The 22,815-nt window shown below is 43.5% G+C and overlaps 1 protein-coding gene across 2 annotated transcripts in view; it reads right to left on the bottom strand.

Moving 5' to 3' along the window:
* The window catches only part of Fsip1 (fibrous sheath interacting protein 1), a 119,683-nt gene that overhangs the window by 77,661 nt on the left and 19,207 nt on the right, over positions 1–22,815 (bottom strand). For both annotated transcript variants that reach the window (XM_075963784.1, XM_075963785.1), the window contains exons 7-10: positions 22,031–22,143; positions 19,372–19,482; positions 16,476–16,634; positions 8,803–8,937 (exon numbers count right to left, since the gene is read on the bottom strand). In XM_075963784.1, the coding sequence (XP_075819899.1) occupies positions 8,803–8,937; positions 16,476–16,634; positions 19,372–19,482; positions 22,031–22,143 (518 nt within the window). The remainder of the gene's footprint in view (positions 1–8,802; positions 8,938–16,475; positions 16,635–19,371; positions 19,483–22,030; positions 22,144–22,815) is intronic.

Here is a 22,815-nt window from a genome sequence, read left to right on the forward strand (position 1 = left end):
ACTTCACCCCCGAGGAATCTATCTGATGATACTCTCTGGCCTCTGCAGGCACCAGGCACACACACAGTGCACAGATTACATGCAGGCAAAATGCTCACACACTAAATAAATAAATAGACAAATCTTTCTGAAAAGTCATTGGAACTGATGGAGAAATTTGGTATGTTTGAAGGGTGCAAACACTACCATTCAAACAGCAGTGCTTTCAGGCACTAAGATTGAACTCGTTGAAAAAAGAAGTCAAGAATGTAACCCCATTTATAACATCTGCAAAAGCAATATTTAGAAGTAAATTTAACCATGAAAGTCAGAGTTTGTACAATTACAATACAAAATTCTGATGAAAGAAATTATACAAGACAAAAAAATAAAAATATGCCCCACATTTGCGGCTCAGAAGTACTAGTATCGTTAACATGGCTGTGCTGCCCAAAAGCATCTGAAATTCAATCAACTTCCCATCAAAACATCAATAGTATCCTACACAGAAATAAGAAAACCCCTAAAATTCACGTGAAACTATAAAGGCTAGGAACAGCCAAGGCAACCCCACTCCCACCCTGCCAAATGCTGAAAGCATCAGAATGCTGAGCATCAAACATACTGCAAAGCTACAACTAAAACAACACGCTACTGGCAAAGAAATCAACACACAAGTCAATGGAACAGAATACAAACCCCAAAACTAATCCTCATACCTTTAGCCAGGTGGTTTTTCTTTACCCTGTATCAAGAGCAAACTCTGGAGAGGGGTCTTTTTAGTGAATGCAACGGGTAAGACTGAACATACACATGCAAAACAGCGACATTGGATCGACTGTCTCTCACCATACAGAAAACACCAACTCAAAATTTACCAAAGACCTGACTGTTAAACTCTGAAATCACCACAAGAAAACGCAGGAGAAAGACTTTAAGGCATTTTTATAGGCAAAGAATTTGGGAAACAGTCCCCTTAAAGCAGTCAGCAAAAGTAAAAATGGGGTTTTACCAAATAAGTTCTGTACAAGAAAGGTAACACAGGGCAGTGAAGACACAGCTTCAGAATGGGGGAGAACACAGGGCAGTTAGGACACAGCTTCAGAATGGGGGAGCACAGAGCAGTTAGGACACAGCTTCGGAATGGGGGAGCACACAGGGCAGTTAGGACACAGCTTCAGAATGGGGGAGAACACAGGGCAGTGAGGACACAGCTTCGGAATGGGGGAGAACACAGGGCAGTTAGGACACAGCTTCAGAATGGGGGAGAACACAGGGCAGTTAGGACACAGCTTCGGAATGGGGGAGAACAGGTGCAAGAGTCCATCCACCGAGGACTTTCTGGCCAGAGTGCTCAAGGCTACGGTTAATGTCTGAATGGACCTTTATCAAAAGAAGACATCCAAATGGCCAGGAAGTGCTTGAGAACATGCTCTCCCCATCACTAGCCACCAGGTAAATGTCTACCAAAATCATATATCACTCGTCCCAGTAAGAATGGCTATTATCAAAACCTCTGTAAATACTGAAGGTTCGTGCAGACAAAGGAACTCTTTTATTCATTACTGATTAAAGAAAAACTAGTAAAATTATAGAAAACAGCACAGAAACAACTTTAAATATACAGCCACCATATGATCCAGATGTCCCACCAACAAGTACATGCCCCAAAGCAATGAAGTCACTGTACCAAAGAGAGGCCTGCTGCCTTCCACACCACCCTGCTGCCCCACTCACGATAGCCAAGTCCAGACTCCGCCAAGCTGTCCCCCAAGGAATAAACGGGCCAGGAAAATACGCTGTGTGTGCACAGCGGAATGTTATTCAGTCTTAGAAAAATAAATGAAGTCCTGCCGTTCGTGCTGCTGCAGATGGAACTGGAGGCCATGGTGTTAAGGGAAACAAGCCAGACACAGAAAGAAAAATACAGTTCTCACTCATTCATGGAAACTAAAATGTTGATCTGAGAAATGAGGTGAAATGGTGGTCACTAGAGACAGGGAAGGGTGCGGAGGGAAGGGGACAGAAGGAAGTTAGGTAAAGGGGAATCAAAGCACAGACAGGAGAAATTCACTGTGATTTCCTATAGCATATAGGATAATTATCGGTCATGATAACTTATGATTTTTTTCAAATAATTAAAAGAGACCAAAGTCCCCACTATGTAGACATTATTGACATTCAAGAGGCTGAGAGTGTTTGTGACCATGACTTGATGAAGCAATGTATCAAATTGTCAAACTCTACCCCATAAAAATGAATGGTTATATCTCAATAAAAAAAGAGTCCATCTTAAAATTATATCTTATGCAGCTTGTTTGGGTCTTTGAGTTTCTCCAGACATCTAGTCTGTCATGCAAGTAAAATCAGAACTTTCTTACTCGGAGGTTGGCACAAAATCTGACTGCACGGCCATGTTTGTCTCTAAATGTGAAACCTTATCTGATTCATTATTTTCAGGTTAGTCCTTCTTCAAACCTTCTGCCATACCCATGAAAATCTGACCTTTGCACCCCTTCCCTCCTCAGGAGCTTCGTCTATCCCAGCTCACACTCTACTTAGTGAACACCCAGGCTAAGTGACACCGACATTCGCGCTTCTACTGAATGTCTGCCCTACACACACACATCTCTTATTATTAATGTGTCTTCTACCGAATGTCTGCCCTACACACACACACATCTCTTATTATTAATGTGTCTTCTACCGAATGTCTGCCCTACACACACACATCTCTTATTATTAATGTGTCTTCTACCGAATGTCTGCCCTACACACGCACATCTCTTATTATTAATGTGTCTTTTTAAGTTGTTTTATTTTTGAAGCCAAAGCAAACAACATTTAGGTCAATACATAAAGTTGATCAAAAATCAAAATCAAACTTTTTTTTTACTTTTATTTATTGGTTGTGTGCTTGTGTGTGGGGGTGGGTGCTCAGGTGCCATGGCCCACAGGTGCAGGTCAGAGGACAACCTGCAGAAGTAGGTTCTCTTCCTCCATGTGTATCCCGAGAACTGAACTCAGATCACCAGGCCTACCAGCAGACACCCTGACTCACTGGGCCATCTTGCCAATCCTGAAAAACTTTTTAAATAAAATTTTTAAGGTAGAATTTTAAGGATGATATTTTTCATGTGCCACCAAGTCTTCTCTGAAAATAATAGTATAAAAAATACAGAACTGGAGACCAATCGTGTCATGTAAACAAAAGATACTAGGAACAAGAATTTAATACACACAAATCATCTCTAGGTCCAGTATGTCAGGAAATGAACCTCCACATAATCCCCTGCCATGTGGGAGTCAATGGTTAAACTAAACACAAGGCAGAACCTACCACATCAAGAGTATATCTAGGAAAGTCTGGGTCCAGGAGACACAAGGCCACACAGAGAACAGAAAGAGGAGAGTCAAGTACTGAGACCCAGAAGTTTGGAGGCTAACACCACAGCTGTGGTACCAGCATAAAGGATAGACTGAACTCAGCGACCTGCGTAGCACAGCCTACTGGTCAGTCCCACCCTCAAACTGTCAGCTACTAGTCTTCACAAAGGAGTTGTGCCAGAATTAAATCAGCTCTGCTAGTCAGCAAATCTTCCTCGATAAAGCAGAGAGTGTCTGGATTCATACTTGAGGGAAGTTTCAAGCAGACCCCGGCAGCTGTCACTGTGTGTCACTGCCTTAGTCAGTCCTTTCTTCGGGACAGAAGTAGCTTTAGATGGAAACCATGAGAAAAGCAGTAGTCAGTCATGGTGGCGCACGCCTTTAATCCCAGAACTTGGGAGGCAAAGGCAGGCAGATCTCTGTGAGTTCAAGGCCAGCCTGGGCTGCAAAGTGAGTTTCAGGACAGCTAGGGCTATTCCACAGAGAAACCCTGTCTCAAGAATGGAAGGAAGGAAAGAAGGAGGGAAGGAGGGAGGGAGGGAGGGAGGGAGGGAGGGAGGGAGGGAGGGAGGGAGGAAAAGGGGAAGAAAAGCAGTATCCATTCCCCCAGAAGACATGTTCCAAGAGCTCCACTGGATGCCTAAAACCCCAGTTAGCACCAAGCCCCATCTCTCCTATACACACATGTATACATTTAATTCATAAATTGGGCACGCCAAGAGACTGGTACCAGCCAGAAGTACTCTAATAAAAGTTACATGCATGTGGACCAAGGAGAGAGCTCAGTCGGTGAAGCATTTGCTGAGCAAGCATGAGGACCTAAGCTGAATTCCCAGAACAATATAAAAAAGCCAGACACACTGGTTCAGTCTATATGAGGCTGTCACAAATCCCACACACAGAATGGCTGACCCACATGGAAGTAATTAATAGTTGTATTTATTGAGAAGTTCACAGACTCAGGTACCAGAAAAACTGAGGGTTGGCCTAAGTCTACTGCTAACTAATTGTGAGTTTTTGAAATCTCATTTACCTGTTCAGTGCTTTGGTTTCCAGCTTACAGAACTGCCTGTGTGATAGTCAGGCTTCCGCCCTCTACAGCTGATTTCCAGTGCTCTGAGCAAACAAAGCCCCTGGTCTGTGGGCTTGGCTCCGTATATTCTTATAGCAGGCTAAATGATAAGCACGAGCCAAAACAAGCATAAGAACACAAGGACTGATAGCCCTTTGCGAACCACATTCTTATGGCCGATGCTAAGCAACAGGGCTTAGAGAGCTAAGCACCCTGATGCAATTATAACTCCACTCACCAAACAAGGTCAACCTGTGGTTTCCAGGAAACAGAAACAGGAAGGAATGTGCAAAGATAGAGTAGCAATGTCAAAAGATCAAAATACTGAAAGAACCCAAAGGAGACACAATAAAGACCTGACAAGTGTGGTGGATACTTTAGAACAATTAGAACCGTGAAGAGTTTCCCAATGCTGACAAACCGCTGTCCATTTTATCATTCATGGGCTCGCCGAGGTAAAGGCAGACTGCTGATTCTTTTGAAAATCCCAAATCTCATAATTGAAAGTGGTTAACTGTGGAATTACCACGCTGCTTCCTGAAAGACATTTTTACCTCAGCCTAGAACATAAAGATCTTCTTGTCTTAAAAAAAAATCTTAATATCAGAATGGAACACTCAGTGTAGATAAAACACAAATTGCTACTTCTTAAATTATCAAGAAGTCCATCATTACATCAATGAATTAAAATATCTCTAAATGAGACACTGAACTTCTAGGATGTCCTCAGTTATGACTCCTCTTCCTTTAGAAGAAAAGGGGAGTCAGTGGGAAGCAGGAAAGCTATTCCTAGTCACATATTACATATTCACATTGCATATGTGATATGTAATTCACACATTACACACTAATGTGCATAATATACATTACATACAGTTGGTGAGATCTACCTTCAACTTTGACTTTTATGTTTTCTACCAGACATTTCCACGTAAAGGTCCCATATTCCTGAGGTCCAGGTATTCATTATCTTTGTCCTGCCATAGCCTCAGCTGGGCTCACCATGTGTAAATTGTGTGAGCATTCATTAATATGAGACCATTTACGGTGCCTCCTGTTCTACTTGGCTTGGTTTTCCTTGGATATTATTTCTTTGGAAATATTTATAAAAGTAAGATTACATGGACAAATATAAATAATGTTATAGTCACTGTAATATTTATTAGTCAATTGTCTCCTGAGGAAAAAACAGTTTGGAAAGCTAGCTGTATGTTCAAGTATGACTGTGTCCCAACTCACCCCACTCACACACAATCAGGCCACATCGCTGATATTTCCGCTGGCCTAACAGGTGTGTGGATGCGAATCTGAGTCACCAGTAAGACTAAGTCCCATTTGTTGTAGTGACTCTGTCTCTAAATGCTTAAAGATCAGGCAAGAGACAAACAGCAATAAATTCTCGCATTCATAAACATTAACGCTTCTTACAAACATAACACCTGTGCATCTTTTAAAGTTGGGAAGATAGAGAAAAATGCAAAACATAATATAAAATTCACCTTCGTCCCAATATGCTCTTCCCTCTAGCATGCCAGAAAACGTGTATTTCCTTTCTTCGCCTTTCCATCATCCCTATCCTTACTAAAGCTATCGCGGCTAGCATGTGACACTAAACGGGTCCAGGATTTCCACATGAATTCTCAACACAAATGGAATCACAGCAATCATTGATTCATGTGGTGACATCTTCCTCCTTGTGAATCTAGACATCTTCTCTTCAAGAAGTAGAGATCTACCTCGCACATCTGGCAGTTGCATGGCACTGTGTGGGTTACACGGAATACATTCTGAAGCTGGAACAAAGAAGGGCAACGGGATCCCAAGCTGATATCTGGGACACAATACTGCATTCATTTTTCCTCTGGTTATGAAATCTGAAGTACCATCAACTCCCTCGCCCTCTGGCCCTTCATTGCAATTATCCAAGCTCTCCTCACCCTGTTTCCACTCAATGCCCACTGTCTCTATTTTTTGGAAGGCTGTCAGAGAGACCGCCAATCCCTGCTGATGGGCTTCCCGTGGGCTGCTGCTCACCAGCGCACTCTTCTGGCCCTCAGAGACCCAATCCTGTCCTTTCTCCTCCCCTGATTGCTAGTGTAAGCAGTGACCTTCCTCGCTCTCAGCATTTCCACCTTTCATCTGTCCTTGGCCAGGATGATGATTTCACGGGTCCTCTGCATGATTACCCCCCTCCAGCTTCCATTTCACCGTCTGTGCTCCCATCCTCAGTCTAGAAACAAGCTCACTCAAATACACAGTCGTATCGTCAGAGCAGAATAACTGCCGTCTTCCTGAGACTGATGTGTCTGCTCGCAAAAGATCACAGCTGAGCTTGCCAACTAGGCATTCCCTCAAAGGAGGAGGGGATGAAGTGGGTCACTGGACCCTCGCTGGAGGATCCACTCTTCCCGGTCAGATTCTGCCCTAATCTCATGTAACCTTGGGGCCTGGGAATGAGCTAACATATCTAGGCTGAGGAAGGCTGGGGAAGGACTCCATCCATGCAGCATGGGAAGCCTCCGTCCATGTGAGCATAGCTCTTCTACTGGAGCTGCTTTAAGCTCACCCATACTCCTGCCCATAACCCTCCACTCAGGATCTGGAAGTAAGCCTAGTGAACTCATTGGTCCCCACGGTGAACTTTGGTGGAGTTGAGCTTTAGGACCTAAGGAATTGGGGGGAGGGGATTGCTCACTCTCCTCCTGAAAAAATTCTCACAACATACTAACATCACAAAGTTGAGCAATTTGGATCATAACTATGGTGTCCACAACTGACGCTTGCAAAACAGGACTATAGTCTGGGAAGTTATAAAGTCTGTGTGTGGCGGGGGGGAGGTTAGAAGGCTGGATGGAACAAGAACGCCCAAAACAACAGAAATCCACTTCTGAGGGAGGAAACCACTAGAGTGCCCGCCCCAGAGACTGTCTGTCATTTGTATGGCAAGTAATAAAGAGCTTGCCCAGGGAGGCCATTTTATGTAGCTGTTTCTTGGAGTCCTGTGTGAATATTCAGTTCAATACAAATGTGTGGGGTTCAACCTCCCTGTGCTGTGTCTTCTTCCCACAACTCCTAACAGCTAAGTTCACTGGCAACGACAGGCCCGCGGCCATCTACAGAATGATTGACTCCCGCTCTCTCTGCTAACCTTGACCACGACAGCTATCGGCAACCATCGGAGCACAGAACAAGGCAGCTTTATCTGCCTTTGCTCACGAGCCAGTCCCGGGAGCCAGGTGTCTCTGGGAGTGGGTGTCAGGACTCCTGTATCGTGTTTAGCTCTTCCTTTTCCTTCCCTAAGACTGGCTGTGGGTTTGATCTTCAACTCACCAATCCTGTGGCCATATATGATACCTTTCACCAAATCAGGGATTTTTAAATTATTGTATTATAATAATGTGTGCATGTGATGTATATGTGTGTGTGCATGCGATGTGAGGTATGTGTGTGTGCGTGCATGTGGTATGTTTGTGGGTATGTGTGTATGTGTGTGAGGGCAGGTGGGTGCCACAGCACATGTATGGAGGTCAGAAGAAAACTTTCAAGAGTTGGTTCTCTCTTCCACCATAACTTTCAGGATTCAAACTCGGATCCTGAGCTTAGACAGCAGTATCTGGAAAGGATACTCCATCATGGGGTCAAGAATAAGAAAATAAGGCAGAATAAGCAGTTCTCAGAAGCATCCATCGGAGACTGTTCCTCTGTTCTCCCTGCTTCCTGACTTCAGACACATTGTGACCAGCTGCCTCAGGCTCCTGCTGCCACAGTCAGTGGCTAAAGTCACTCTCTCCACCACACTTTCCCTGGCGTGATGTACTGTACCGCAAACTGTTAACCAAAAGACTCCTTCCCACCTTAAAACCAAGTCCAAGCCCAGCCTGGGCTACATAGTGAGACTCTAGATAAAATATATATATATATATATATATATATATATATATATATATATATATATATATATATAATCTGTCATCAGTAATAATATAGCTTTAAATTAAAAGCAAGAAAATATGTAGTAGACTTAAAATTACTAACCCTGTATTAAAACTAAAACTGTATTAATTGTAAACCAAAGGTGGGAATATTTAAGCATTAAGGCTAATACATAAGAATATTTTCCACATGTGTGTTCCTATCAGACAGATCATTGTGCACTATGATTCTGAGTTCAGATAGTACTTTACAGGTAATACGTGTGTAAATTACTAAATAATATTATCATCTTAAATCCTATGAATCATATTTTTTGCTTTGATTTAGACTGGCAAGGTCTCATGCCCAATTCAACAAATAAAAACACTCTAACTGAGCAGCTTCTCCGTACAATGAAGGACTACGATCAGGCCAAGTGAGAAAGCGCACACCTGTTCATTGATCTCTCTCAGCTTCCCATCAATGGCTCTCAGTCGAGACCGCTGGTCCCTTTGCTCTTTGTTGTCCCGGAGTATCTTTTCTCCTGGAGCTGGCTCCATATTTCCTTCTTCATCCAGGTCAGGTTCCTAATTTAAAAGTGAGATAATTCACTCACGGGTCGGTTAAAGCACAGTCACAAACCCCCCAATGTGACCGAGACGTAAGGGTCAATTGCGTTGCTCAACGTCTCTTCCCTTGAACCCGTGCTTAGAATTCTTTTCAGTTTTCCTACCTGAGGAATTAAAAGTCCAAACACCCATGAAGAAACGGTGGAATAAAGTCAGGGAAGGCACAGCAGGAAGAGCCCCAGCTGGGTAGGAGCCCGAGTCCTGCTCGCTGTTTCTCTACGCACTGTCACATTTTCATTTTAATTTCTCTAATTCTTCGCAAATACATTTGTACAATGAAATATGACCATATCCACTCCCCATTCACCTCTCTGGTTCCCCTGGGTCTTCCCCAACATGCCTATCTCCCAACTTCATGTCCTCTCCTCTAAAACACAAATAACTCACTACATCTGTTTAGTGTTGCCCGTATGTGCACTGCTGTGGGCCGTCCACTGAATGAAGCGTGTGCCATCTACCAGTGGCTGCACCTCCAAAAAGAAATGGTTCTTCCTGCCCCAGCGGCTATCAGTTGCCAAGAACCCCTTGGTTGGAAGCAGGGCTTTGTGAGTTCTTCCACCACCTATACTGGAACAGTGGCTGCTTGAGACTGTGTGGGTAATCACAGCTGTTGTTGCTGCATTGTAAGCGTGCCCATCCATTTTATTAGAAGCAGGTATATAGTTATGGGAGAAACTGGATTTGGCAACATCAGAAGCTCTGCATCTCGGTTCCACCTGGCTCCTGACTAAGATGATGTTACCACCTGTCTACCACAGGATGGTTCACAAATCAGGTAAGGGGCTGGAGATTGAAACACACACACACACACACACACACACACACACACACACACACAAAGAGAGAGACAGAGAGAGACACAGAGACAGAGAGAAAGACGGTCATCCTTGAAACAAGAATGCCCCCTTTATTGTGTTCCAGGGCAGCTTATATAGGGCTCTCCTTGGCTAATGGTCACGCCCTAGCTCTCGGGATTTTTCAGCTGCAAGCACACCAGAAACCACTCCCCTACCATCAGGAACTCACAAGGGTCTCTTGCTCAGAGCAGCTGCAACCATAGGAAAACAAGTTGTTTACTCCGGCAGGCAAGGGGGTCACAGAAAATTCTGGGTCTGAGGGTCCACAGTCCCCAACAGAGAATTACTTAAGATACTGTTTAAGCCTACTAAAGGGTTCCAGTGTGATTGATTCCTCCTCTGCTGAGAAACAACACAGCAAGGAGTGAGGTATATATGGCCTGGGGACTCCCCTGGGTCTTAGAGTCAAACCTCAGCCATGCTCTTGCTGCTAATTCCCCACTACCCCAGGCATCCACCCTCCACCTCCCTTCAGAGACTAACTCATTTGAATCTAGCTTTAGTATTCTCTGCTGTACCTGGAAAGGAAACCCTGCTCACTGTATCCATCTTATTGTTCCTATGATCACTTGGCCCTTCCTTGCACATACCACACATCCCTGCCTAGACAGCAGCATGGCTGACCTTGCTGTACACAAACTGAAGCTGCTCGAGTATTGACCAATAAACTCTAATGTCAGTTCTCAGAACTTTGATCACAATTAATGTTTGATCATACCTATAACAAATGTCAGCAAAATGCACATTAGACAGAGTTCTCCTGCGTAACTGGTAATGTGGGGAGTTTGCTCAGTGTGTGAAACGCTTGCCACAAGCCCAAGGACCTGAGTTTGGGTCCTCAGAACCCACTAAAAAGCTGCACACAGTGGCACAAGCATCTGAAATCCAAGCTGGCTGTGCTTTCTGTTTCTTGTCCCAACTGATATATTGCCTGGGAAGGGGTCAGTAGCTGTCTTTGCACAGGAATAAACTGGAAGAAAGTTTAACAGTAATTAACTTGATGATTTGAAAAAAATAAAACTTGATTTAATAATGGGAATCTATTTCAGTAATAGAATACTTGACTGGCATGCATGAAGCCTTGCATTCAGTGTATGTGTGTGTGTTCCAATGTTCTTAGTTTTTGTGGTTCTTGAATTTTCTACAGTAAATGTACTAATTTAATAAGTAGAAAGGTCATTTATTTTAAAATTTTTAAGCAAGCATGGCATTCCACCAACCCTCTTTCTGTTCTGCTCTGACAGAGATTATGGTCTGCATATTCAACAGTGCAGGCCTGGCGGTCAGAGCTCAGTCAGACTCTGCTAGGACAATCAGGTATGCAACTAAGATGCCATCCCTTCTTCCCAAGTCTCAACTTCTGCTGCCTCATCTGCAGTTCTCTGCACTGGGAGGGAGGGTGTGTGAGATCTTTTCTTGGTCCCTTGGTCGTCCTCTCTGACAGCATAATTGTCTATTTCAAGTATCTGAGCAATACCATGTAATGAAGGCAAGCCAGGAGAGAACAGTGAACATCACTGGTGCTCTCCAGTGACCCGCTGCAGACTGAGCCAGCGCCTGGTGCCGGGAGTTCTTTCCTGACGGCAAACACCAGCTGAAGTCATCTTCACCATCTTTGAGATTTAATTCAGTGGAGTCTCTGAGCAACAGATTGCTCCTGTAACTCTGAGTCAGACAGCAAGGATTTCGCGGAGAACTCAGCAAAAGCTCTCTGTGATGTACTCAGAGTGCCTGATGGCATCAGAAGGAGAGAATTAACCCTGAGGTAAATTGATATTTGTTATTCTGACTAACTGATTGCCAAGAGATTCTGAGTTTACCCTTTAAAAAATATCTATGATGTTGGCTGGGCCCACAGAGGCCTTTGAAGCTAAATAAACTCATTTTTCATAAGTCAAATACAAAGGAAATTACTCAGAGCTCACTGAGTTATTTGATATTCAAAGAAGCCATGCGGTAAGAGCACAGGCCTGCGTGGGAGAAGCCAGCCTGCCCTGCACGTCCAGGCTCACTCCTATTTCTTGTCTCACATGGGTCAGTTGCCCAAATGTAGTGGGGAAAATCTTTCAAACAGACTATTTTTATCATCTTGGAATGTTGCCATGAAACGAAAGAAACCTTGCCAGCATTGGAGGCATCGCAAGAAAAAAAAGTATAAAATTCAAAATAATCTGTAAAAATGGAGGCTGGGAGACGAGGGCAATTTCCCAGATCTAAATGAGAATTCCAATAGCCTGGCTCTAGAGGCCAGCAATGCTAAAGTAAGTTCTGGTTTATTCTTCAGTGCAAACGCAGATGCCCCTGAGACACGCTGCCATGGTTTCTGCAGGGAGGTAAAGTCAGGGCTTGTAACTGGCATAAACCAAGTGGTAACTGGATTCCTGCTCTGAACCCATGCTTTAAATCTGGGGGGAATGGACTTGGCAATATATAGTTTTTCAGGATTACATGTCAAATTGCTCCTAAGTTAGCTAGTGTTGAGAAAGAAAGAAACAAACCAAACTCATTTTTTTTGCTGTCAGCGGTTGTGTGATTTTTGGCAAGAAAAGAGATGAATATAAATACTATGTCTTCACTCAAATAGTTGCAGGGTTCGGGGGGGGTTGTTTGTTTGTTTGTTTTTGCATTATCAAACTGTGAGTGATGGAATTAATGTTCTAAGCACAGGACAAAAATCAAGTTAAGGAGAGTCATTATATTCAATTAAGTTAGGTGGTTTGAGAACAAAGAACTACCTCTTGTCAGTAAGAGACATTTCTGAAAACTCGCCTTTGATGGGGGGCAGGGGGAGAACCCTCTAACCATGAAGTGGAATCCTAGATTTAGTAAGACTGATCGCGTGAGAGATGAAGAAAGTCTGTGTCTTTACAAGAGCCAAGAAGAATAGCACTGACTATTGAATCCAGTTGCTGAGGATTTAAGGAACTAAATGTTACACTACTCTCCCATATCATAGATACTTCTGGAGAAAGCTGGAATCTAGTCTACGCAACAAATGAGAAAAACAAAATTATATGCCATCACTCAACTTTACAGGGCGCTTTCCAATACAGAGAAAGAACTGACTGTCTTGTTGGCAACTCAAGAGATTGGTAAGCACAGGTAGGCACGGTTAATCCACAGATCCTAGGAATAAACACGGCTGAGATTGGCTCTCTTTGGCTCCCAAAGATGAGGATTAAAAGCACATAAGGAAACCGCAGCCACAGCATTGTTAATATTACAGAAGCAGCGAGAGAACAGGTTTTGTTTTCACAGAGGAAAAGGCAAATGTTGCTTTAAAAACTTTTTTCCATAGTTGGGGCTGGAGAGATGGCTCAGTGGTTAAGAGCACTGGCTGCTCTTCCAGAGGTCCTGAGTTCAATTCCCACCAACCACATAGTGGCTCACAACCATCTATAGTGGGATCTGATGCCCTCTTCTGACACAAAGGCATACATGCAGATAGAGCACTCACATACATAAAGTAAATAAATCTTTAAAGAACATTTTTCCATAGTTAAGAGCACCAGGCATGTGATTAATATAAGGCATGTGATTAATATAAGATCATAACACGCAAACTTCTAAGGGCAAGGAGAGGTGATGTTCCCCTTCCCTCTTGCAAAGACCAGAGCTTTGGTTGTACCCTCTGTGATCATCTCTAGAGACCTTCAAAGTGTGTGTCATAGGTTTCCATGCCTACCAACTTAACATCACACAGTAACCACAAGCAGCTATGCCAGGGAGCCTGTGTGTGTTCAACTTGTGCAGAAAACCATTTTCTTGACAACATGATACAGAACGGCGAGTGGACAGGAAAGTGGAGAACCAGAAGAGACACTAGCTGCCACTCAGCTCAGGCTAGTTCACTAGCCCACACCAAGGAGTCAGGCGAAGGGCTGGCATATTCTCTAATTTCTCAAAGAAAAACTAGAAACTAGCATTTTCATTTGAATTCACCTAACTTTTAAATATTGACTACGAACATTTGTAAACACTTTGTGAGCCTAAGGAAACCCATCTGTGAATTTATCTGGCACCACAGCCACCAGCTCCAGCCTTGAGCTATGTGGTGGGCAGTCTTCTGTGGCTTTTTTGAGGTGAGTTCTGGGAATCAAACTCGGGTCCTCATGCTTTGGAAGCAGAAACTTCAGTGACCTCTTATTTTTTTATTGTTGTTAAATGTATATATGAACACACATATATAATCTTAAATAGAACCTGCTCGATCTGAAAAATGTTACTCAAAGCAAGGCTTTTGTACTCTAAGGTAAACTATGTGCCTGACTTATCTTTAAGTCCCTGTAATTTCTAATAAACAGTAAGCCCTAAGCTATATGTTTGTTGAATTGGTTTGAAAGCAGAAATCTAGAAACAGGAGAGATGGTTCTGCAGTTACAAGTGCTGACGGCTCTGTGAAGCACTCAGAGTGGCTCACAAGGCCCGGCACCCTCTTCCAGTCTCTGCTAGCACCCACATGAACACGCACGCAGACACACACAGGCAGGCACACTCGCACACGTGCGCACACAGAAATAAGAATAAGTCTTTAAGTAGGAATGTGTAATCCACTTAAAAGGCATTCTCCTAAAGGCTCGAGAAGAAATACCACTGATGAGCTAATGGTCTGCAGAAGAATGAAACTAAGACGAATTCAAATGCTAAGTGTTTGTGCTCAACAACAGATTGGAGCCCATTCACCAGCAACACAGAGATAAAAAGAGCTTACGCATTCTTTTCAGTGAACTTATTCAGAAGACCTCACAATTCAAAGATAATCACCATGAATGAATTCGCTAGGTTTGCATTTCTACTTGAAAGTTCAATGTGCAGTGCTGGATTGGGCGAGAAGCTCCAAGAGGAAACTGAACACATGTTGAGAAGATATGCTGTTTTGTGTGGAAGAAGCATCAGTTACTTCTTTTCAGCAACCATGACACTCCTGGTCTGTTCCTGCATTCAGTGGGAAGCCCAGGAGCAGTTTTCTCTTTTCTTTGTATAAAAAAAAAAAAGTGTTGTTTCCCATAAAACTGCACCATCTCAGCCCACGCCAGTACAGTTGTATGACCTCAGCCCACACCGGCACAGTTGTATGGTCCCAGCCCGCACCGGCACAGCTGTACACTGGTTTCTCCATTTCATTATGGCTCAGAGATGACTTTACCTGAACCACAATGTGGGCTCTGGAAGAAAAATGTGACTTAGATGATGAAAACAAAATCTAGCAAAAATCTAGCTCAAGGGGTCAGGCATAGCTCCCTCCCCACTCTTAGACACTTAACCTAGGGAAGCTGAGAAGCTCCCTCCCCACTCTTAGACACTTAACCTAGGGAAGCTGAGATAGCTCCCTCCCCACTCTTAGACACTTAACCTAGGGAAGCTGAGAAGCTCCCAAGGTGCCACCAGTTATTAAACTGTTTCGTCAGGACATCTTAACAGTTTCTTTAGCTAAGGGAACTTCAGTTAGCAATAGTATCTTCTAGAATGGACTTACTGATAAATTACTGATACTTAAATTTTTTGAAAGACAAAAGAAAACCCCACAACCATAGAACTGTGTGAAAAATGATTTGCTTAGACTTTTACAAAGCTGAAAGAGAGATGGCAAAATCACCCCCCAACACACACACATGCACGCACAGGCGCACACGCGCACACACATACACACATACCACTTTCTCCAAGCCCAAACCAGCCCTTTGGAACTGGAATGCAGAGGAGCAGGAAGGAAGTTCGCTGTGTCGAGCCCTGCTCTTCTCTGTCCACTACACTCTCTGCACTTCGCAGAAGTTTGGAGCGAGCCATCCACACTTATTTCAGAGCTGTCAGAGGACAGAGATTATCACAGGAAAGCTTCGTTCTTGCTATTAAAGGACCTGGAAGAACGTGACAGGTAAGAGGCACATGACCGGCTCTGTTCACATCTAGGCCCAAAAGATGAAAGGCTGGAAGGACTGATGAATACTATTAATTTTTCTTCCTTCTTCCTAATCATGACTGTAAGTTACCTTACATCACGATGAAATGATATTATTAAAATAAGTCGCTTCTCAACTGCCCCATTTCTCAATTTAGAAAATTCCAAACTGAAAGTTAAATGGGTAGAAAGTAGACATAACCAGCCAGGCAGTGGTGGCACACACCTTTAATCCCAGCACTCAGGAGGCAGAAGCAGGCGGATCTCTGTGAGTTCGAGGCTAGCCTGGGCTACAAGAGCTAGTTCCAGGACAGGCTCCAAAGCTACAGAGAAACCCTGTCTTGAAAAAAACAAACAAAACAAAACAAAAAAAGTAGACATAACCGAAAGAAAATACACACTGCTGGAAAAACTGAAAATCTTCAGTTGTACTCACAGAAGAGCAGCTGGGACAAACCTCTCCAGCTGAGATCAGAAAGCATGTGTGGTAATGTTTGCAGGCACTAACCTGAGCAATCTGTGCTCCTGGGTTAAACACAGCTTATCGTTCAGCCAGGCATGGAGCTGCAGGCCTTTAGTCCCAGCACTTGGGAGGCAGAAACAGGAAGATCTCTGTAAGTTTGAGGCCAGCCTGTTCTGCAGAGCGAGTTCCAGGACAGCCAGGATTCTATAGAGAGAGACCCTGTCTCAACTCCCCCTCTCTCCTCAAATAAACAAACAAACAAAAATAAATAACATACCTTATTGCTCTGACTCTCGAGTCTTGGAGAAAGACTGACGACCGTTGGTGAGAGCACAGAGAATTCCTGAAGTTTCGTGTCAATCTGAGCAAGCTTCTGAGACTCCGTGGCTGCAAGGGTGTAGCCTTCACCCGGGACCAGCCAACCACACTGGTCACCCTAAAAGGAAACCAATGTGACCAGGTCATTCCCACGCGACATTTGCTTCAAAACATACTTCTCAGAGCTCTCCATCAGAGCCCAGGCTTATAAGCACACCACCAACCCTGGGTAGTAAAAGGTAGGAAAGCTATGATTGCATTCTCTTCTCAGCCTGTGTAAAGTGTCTTCTGAGGGCCTCTTTGGGCTCCCTCAGCCTCATATGATTCTTGTTCATATAATCACTATTCTACTTAAAAATTACAAACACACAAAAAATAAAACTATGACATGATGGGAAGAAATCAGCTTTAACTGATAATAAATACAATATTTTTAAACTTTATCCCAGTGAAGCAAAATAATTTGACCTTAGCTAGTCTCCATGCCCAAATAAGTTTAGCCCAAAATCTTTGTGTATAGTGGACTATAGCTAGCTTAAGATATAAACCAGTTATAACCTAACAGTATGCTATTGTAGCCAAGTAACTGAGTCTCAGCCAATCACGGCAGTTGCTGAGATGGCTCAGTGGTTAAGAGCTGGCCCTCCTTCTGCAAAAGAACCAAGCGCTGGTCCTAACACCCACATTAGGTAGCTCACAACTGCCCATAACTTCACCTCCAGATCTGACGCCCCGCTTTGGCCTCTGTGGGCACATACACGTGAACAGCATGCATGCATGCTCATAAATAAAGACAAAACTTTAAAAATTAAGATTCAATTGTAGGATCCATTCAAAATTGCCACACTGAATGTTTATAGGGCATAATTATGTATCGGGCACAGGTGAGCCCATCTGAATGGGCACAAAGAGCTGCATCCGGGACTTGCCAGCCTCAGGGCTGCAAAGGTGGAACAAAGTGTGAAGAGTGGTGTTCAACTGTGGTTTCTGCACCCAGAAAACTGACCTAAGGGCTCTGACTATGTCATGTTATTTGCAGAAAGGAGTGGGAGAAGAGAAAACCAACCCTCCCACAAACCTAGGCCGGTCAAGATGTAAAATTTTAGGAATTTCTTAGTTGCTGTGACGAAACAACATGACCAAAAACCAAGTTCTGATGGAAAGGGTTTTTTTCGGCTTACACTTCCAAACATTGCTGTTCATCACCGAAGGAAGTCAGGACAGGAACTCAAACAGGGCAGGATCCTGGAGGCAGGAGCTGATGCAGAGGCCATGGAGGGTGATGCTTACTGACTTGCTTCTCTTGGCTTGCTCAGCCTGCTTTCTTATAGAACCCAGGACCACCAGCACAGAGGTGGCACCACCCACGGGCTGGGCCCTCCCCCATTGATCACTAATTGAGAAAAACCCCTTATAACTGAATCTCATGGAGGCCTCTCTCCTCAACTGAGGCTCCTTCCTCTATGATGACGCTAGCTTGTGTCAAGTTGACACACAAACCCAACCAGAACAAGGAACTACTTCTGAAGTTGATAGATATAACAATACCAGGTCAGAAATAGGACTGGATTCCCAAATAATGTGTTGGAAAAAGAGTTAGTGAATAAAAAGATCAAATATGATTATTAAAATCCATAATTTTTTTTTGGTTTTTTGAGACAGGGTTTCTCTGTAGCTTTGGTGCCCGTCCCGGAACTAGCTCTTGTAGACCAGGCTGGCCTCGAACTCCCAGAGATCTGCCTGCCTCTGCCTCCCGAGTGCTGGGATTAAAGGCATGTGCCACCACCACCAGGCTAAAATCCATAATTTAAAGTCAGGAAATGTTCCAAATATTCTCAGTGGTCATTCCAAATAACAACAAAAGATAGCTAAAAATAATAAAAATACTGCTTAAATTGATATTACGTGTTTAAAATATGTGAGGGATAAAACATAAATACTAACTAAGCCAATAAGCCAAACAATATTAATCACAAAAGCTCACTGTCAAAGCAATGCAAGAACAGTTAGAGAGAGAGGTACGTATACTGACCACCTCCACAGGAAGTGACTCGCCCAGCTGCACAGTTAATAACTACCAATGAAACCTGGGTGTCTAACTCTGCTACCTAAGTTTTTGTTAGTAAACTAAGATATTTACCCTAATGAGCAAAACTGAAGTAACCTCAAATTTCGGTGGCGCTTAGCAGTGTGCTTCATCTGCCCCGCGCTCCAGCCTCCATTACTGCACCCAGCAGCCACAGGGCCTTCAGAGGTTGTAATCTGTGAGGTTCTGATGTTTGCTTTGGATTTGGGGTGGAAGAAGGGCTATTATGTTTGTTCACATACAATTTTTTTCCAAGAAATTAATTGGTGACATTTAAAACACATGCTTCCCATTTAAAAGTCTGATATTCTAGCTTCTCTCAAATCGTTTGCAGGATCCTGGCAGCTGGGGATAGTCACAGAGCTGAGGCCTAGTGTTATCTGGCACAGCCTCCCTGTGACCTCAGCTATCACTGCATATGGACTGCTCTAGAACCGCCAGTCAACGCTGCCCTGTGTGCCTGTACACCCTGGTCTCCCACTTGGCTGCAGGCCATCTGACACAAACAGATGCGGCAAGGGGATACGGGCAGGGCCAAGATGCTCTGGTCCTGTCAAATCCTTATTCAGTCCGAGGAAATAAAAGTCAGACCAGAATGCCAAGTGTTTCAGGGAGCACGAAGAGCATGTTTCTTTGAGGGAATAACTTGGAAAACATTAGGGTTTTAATGCAGAGAATATCTTCTAAGGGGAAAAGTGTCAATTTGGGCTGAAAAGCTGATGGCGTAATAAAGATTAGGTAAAGTCATTGACAATCCGAGTTTACATACCTCAGAACTGGACAGGCCCGAGTCTGTGTCGTCTAGGCCTTTGAGGAGCTCGTCCAGCCTTTTCTTCTCTCTGTCGATCATAACCACCGGGCTTCTGGGGCTCTTGGCCAACTACAGGATGTATTAGTAAGAAATGTAAGCAACAGTGCAGTGTGAAGTCCAGGGATAAAATGAGAACTCTACAAAATAGACACACTGAATTTCAAAACTGGAGAGATTGGGCATTTTGATTTTCTAGGTAATTTTATTTTACGACAAATCTTTTATAGATGACCATTCTCCAAGCAGGTATTTTCAGGACATGCAAGCCCTCTTTTGTGTGTGTGTGTGTGTGTGTGTGTGTGTGTGTGTGTGTGTGTGTGTGTGATGCGTGCTCTGGAACTCATGTGTGCATCTGTCAGCTACAGCACATATATGGAGGCCAGAAGACAACTTGAAGAGCCCTTTCTCTCATTGTGTGATCCCAGGAAGAGAACTCAGGCTCGAGGCAAGCACCCTTTATTTACCCACTGAGTCATCTCACTGGTTCCAAGCAGGCCTTCTTATTAACCACAAAACAGGGTTTCTCTGTGTAGTCCTGACTGTCCTTGAACTCGCTCTTGTAGACCAGGCTGGACTAGAACTCACAAAGATCCTTCTGACTCTGCCTCCAGAGTTTTGGGATTAAAGGTGTATGCCACCATTGCCCAGCCACCAAAAATCATTTATATATATATATATATATAAATATATATATATATATTTATATTTATATTATAATATATATATATTAGTGTAAACTGTTTTAAACTTCTCCATATATATAGATACAGATGATAGACAGACAGATGTATTGCTAAAGAAGATATGGATATACAGATGTAGAAGTAGAAAAACATTTGCCGAAACACCAAGAAGGACTCTTGGATACTTTCTGGTACCACACATCCACTTAGTGAAAGTGCTTTTAAATTTTTAGAATGTTGGGACCGGGCATACTGATTAGTTGGTAGGAGTAGCCTCCCAAGCATGAAGCCCTCGGTTCAATCTCTGGCGCCTTACAAAGCTGGGCAGCCTGGCGCGTATTTATAATTTCAGCACTTGGGACGTTGAAGCAGAGGGATCAGAAGTTCAAGGTCATCCTCAACTGCCCACCAAGTGTGAGGCCAGCCTGAGCTACATGAGACCTTATCTCAAAAATAAACTAATTTCTAGACTAACATAGAAGGCATTTAAATAAAGATTCCATTGCTGCTGTTGAAAGGAGAGAAGAGGACCTAAATTGAAGCTATTGTGTGCATCAGCAAGAACTCAGAAACGGAAAACTCCACTACTCTTGGAAACAAAACAGTACATCAAGATCCAATGGGCCAGCAGAGACAAGGGTAGAGGAAGTTGGAGGCGGTTCCCTGACGTTACACACGCATGGAGCACAGAAGGCAGAGAGGCCGAGGCCAGCCTGGCAGTGGCAGACTGACGCAGGAACAAAGCTTCCTGGAATGGCATGCCAGTTGTGAGAACTTCAGGCCTGAGCTGAGGAAACAGCTCTCTCTCTGCTGCAATGTGGCTTCCCAGTGACTAGCTGTCCAAGTTGTTACTGTTGAACACTCCTCAGACGTATCTTGTAGATTAATTAATTAGCATTCTGGGCTAATAAAGAAGTCCCTGTGCCCTTAACTCATCTGTGTGTACCTTAAAGACAAACCAAATCAGGTTACCTGAACTGTGGTGCACCAAGGATGGACCCCTGAATCAAGGATAGTGACCAAATGCTGGGGGATCAGGGGAGGATAGGAGGGGGTGCTGAAGGGGGTAGGAAGGGGGATCAGTAGGTGGGGCCAGAGGGGTAGATTACCAGCTGGCCTCTCTAAGTCAGCCTTGCTGCTCTGCCAGGAACGTTTTCACTCCAAGTTCTAAATGCAGGAGCTACAATATCGAGTCCCATAAGGAGAATGAGTTGATAAATAAATACTGGCGTGGTGCGGGAGACTTGTCTGTATTCTGTCAATCATGTTTTAAATAAATGCTGATTGGCCAGGCAGGAAGTATAGGCAGGAAAACTAGACATGAAGTAGAGGTAGAGCAAGGAGAACAGGAGTATTCTGGGAAGCAGGAAGGCTCTCCGCAGTCCTGCCCAGACCACAGAAGAAGCAGGATGTATCTGCCCGTCTGAGAAAGGTACTAGCCATGTGGCTACCATAGATAAGAACAATGGGTTACTATAAGCTACAAGAGCTAGGAAGTAGCCTGAGCTAATGGACCAATCAATTTTATAACTTATGGAGACCTCTGTGTGATTTTCTTTGGGGGTTTGCCAGCTGTGGGGTACCGGGTGGAACAGAAACCCCATCAAGCAGGCCCCCTCATGTTACACTGGCATGCATACTTTATTGATGTACAAATTAAAATCTGGAGGAAAGTACTGTTCAAACCCTTTTCCGACTATCCTGAGTGATCAAGTAAAGCCTAGCTGCAGCTAGCTGTTTTGAAAGAGACAGAATAGGATAGAGGGAGATGGGGGGGGCGGGGCAAGGTGGGAGACGTGATGTAATTAGACTAGAAAGCCTGTATGGGCATGTGCACCATGTATGCACACATGAGACAACAAATAAATTACACACCATGACCCTTTCAGCCCCGGCTTACTCCCACATTGTCTCTCAAATCATGAGATACCTACCTCAATGTTTCGCTTAATAAAGTCTTGGCTGAGTTTACTCCTAAGCTCAATCTTTTCTATACTTGGAAAGAGCTTCTTTTCTGTTTTGATCAATGGCACATCACAGGTAAAATCTAGTATTGGAAGAGTTAAAAGTGATTTCATAATTACAATTGTGAATCATACAAAAAAATTCATTTAAGTTTATGTTAAAATATATCTTAAAAACATAAATAGAATAAATAATTTTTAAATTCTTGACCCAGAAACAGAGTATGGACTTTTTCTTTGTTTTAGATTTATTTTCTCCCCATCCTCCTTAAGCCAAATTTCTATCTGTGGCAGCCTACTTTTTAAAATAATTTTGCAATTAAAATACAATTATATCATTTCCCTCCTTCTCTTTCCTATCTCCAACCCCTACCACCACCACTACCAGGTACCTAACTTGCTCTCTGTATCTCCCAAATCATGGCCTCTTTTCCTTTAATTGTTGAGACATGTATATTATACAGATACACAAACATTTAAATGCAATCTGCTCAGTCTGCATAAAGTTACTTGTATGATATGATTTGAAGACTGACCACTTGGTATTAGATAACCAATTGGGAGGCTCTTTCCTGCAGAGAACAATCTTCCCCTTTCTCACAGCCAATCAAAATGCAGAGAACAAACAATGGTGGAGTGTCCAGCCCCAGTGATACATCTAAAGACAACTCCTGCACTTAAGGCTTGGAGCACGTTAGGGAAGAGGAAATCCTCTCTGTGTTTGAAAAAGGTTTCCTTTCTGTTTTGATCAATGC

This window comes from Microtus pennsylvanicus, chromosome 2 (assembly GCF_037038515.1).
Source record: "Microtus pennsylvanicus isolate mMicPen1 chromosome 2, mMicPen1.hap1, whole genome shotgun sequence".
NCBI classification, from domain to species: domain Eukaryota; kingdom Metazoa; phylum Chordata; class Mammalia; order Rodentia; family Cricetidae; genus Microtus; species Microtus pennsylvanicus.